The following is a 365-nucleotide window of genomic DNA, read 5'->3' on the forward strand; positions in this document are numbered from 1 at the left end:
ACGAAACTAATTCGAGAGAAAATAATCTTATCTCTGGAATTCGACGGGAATGCAACGATCCTTCGTCACTCACTCATCGGGGTTGGAGTCTTGGATGATCATGATAATGATGCCGTTGGAGAACTTGTCGACGAGACTCATGAAGCCGTAGACGAAAGCTCCTCCTTCGACGTTGCTGCCGATGAGGTCGGCGGTGATGGACAGGGAGGTGATGAGGAGGGTCGAGCCTCCAATACCCAGTAGCGTCGCCACCAGGAAGATGCCCCACTGCACGTAGTAGTCGCCCTGGCCGAACCACACCCACAGGCAGCCGGCGATACCAACCAAGCAACCAAGGGCGAAGGTCCTCTGTAGAAAAGTCGTAA

General features: G+C 53.7%; 1 protein-coding gene across 1 annotated transcript in view; it reads right to left on the reverse strand.

The window, feature by feature from the left end:
* The window catches only part of LOC119592391 (major facilitator superfamily domain-containing protein 12-like), a 49,907-nt gene that overhangs the window by 2,009 nt on the left and 47,533 nt on the right, over positions 1 to 365 (reverse strand). Inside the window, exon 9 of the mRNA XM_037941212.1 lies at positions 74 to 348. Coding sequence (XP_037797140.1) covers positions 74 to 348 — 275 coding nt within the window. The remainder of the gene's footprint in view (positions 1 to 73; positions 349 to 365) is intronic.

Source organism: Penaeus monodon, chromosome 30 (genome assembly GCF_015228065.2).
Source record: "Penaeus monodon isolate SGIC_2016 chromosome 30, NSTDA_Pmon_1, whole genome shotgun sequence".
Classification (NCBI taxonomy): domain Eukaryota; kingdom Metazoa; phylum Arthropoda; class Malacostraca; order Decapoda; family Penaeidae; genus Penaeus; species Penaeus monodon.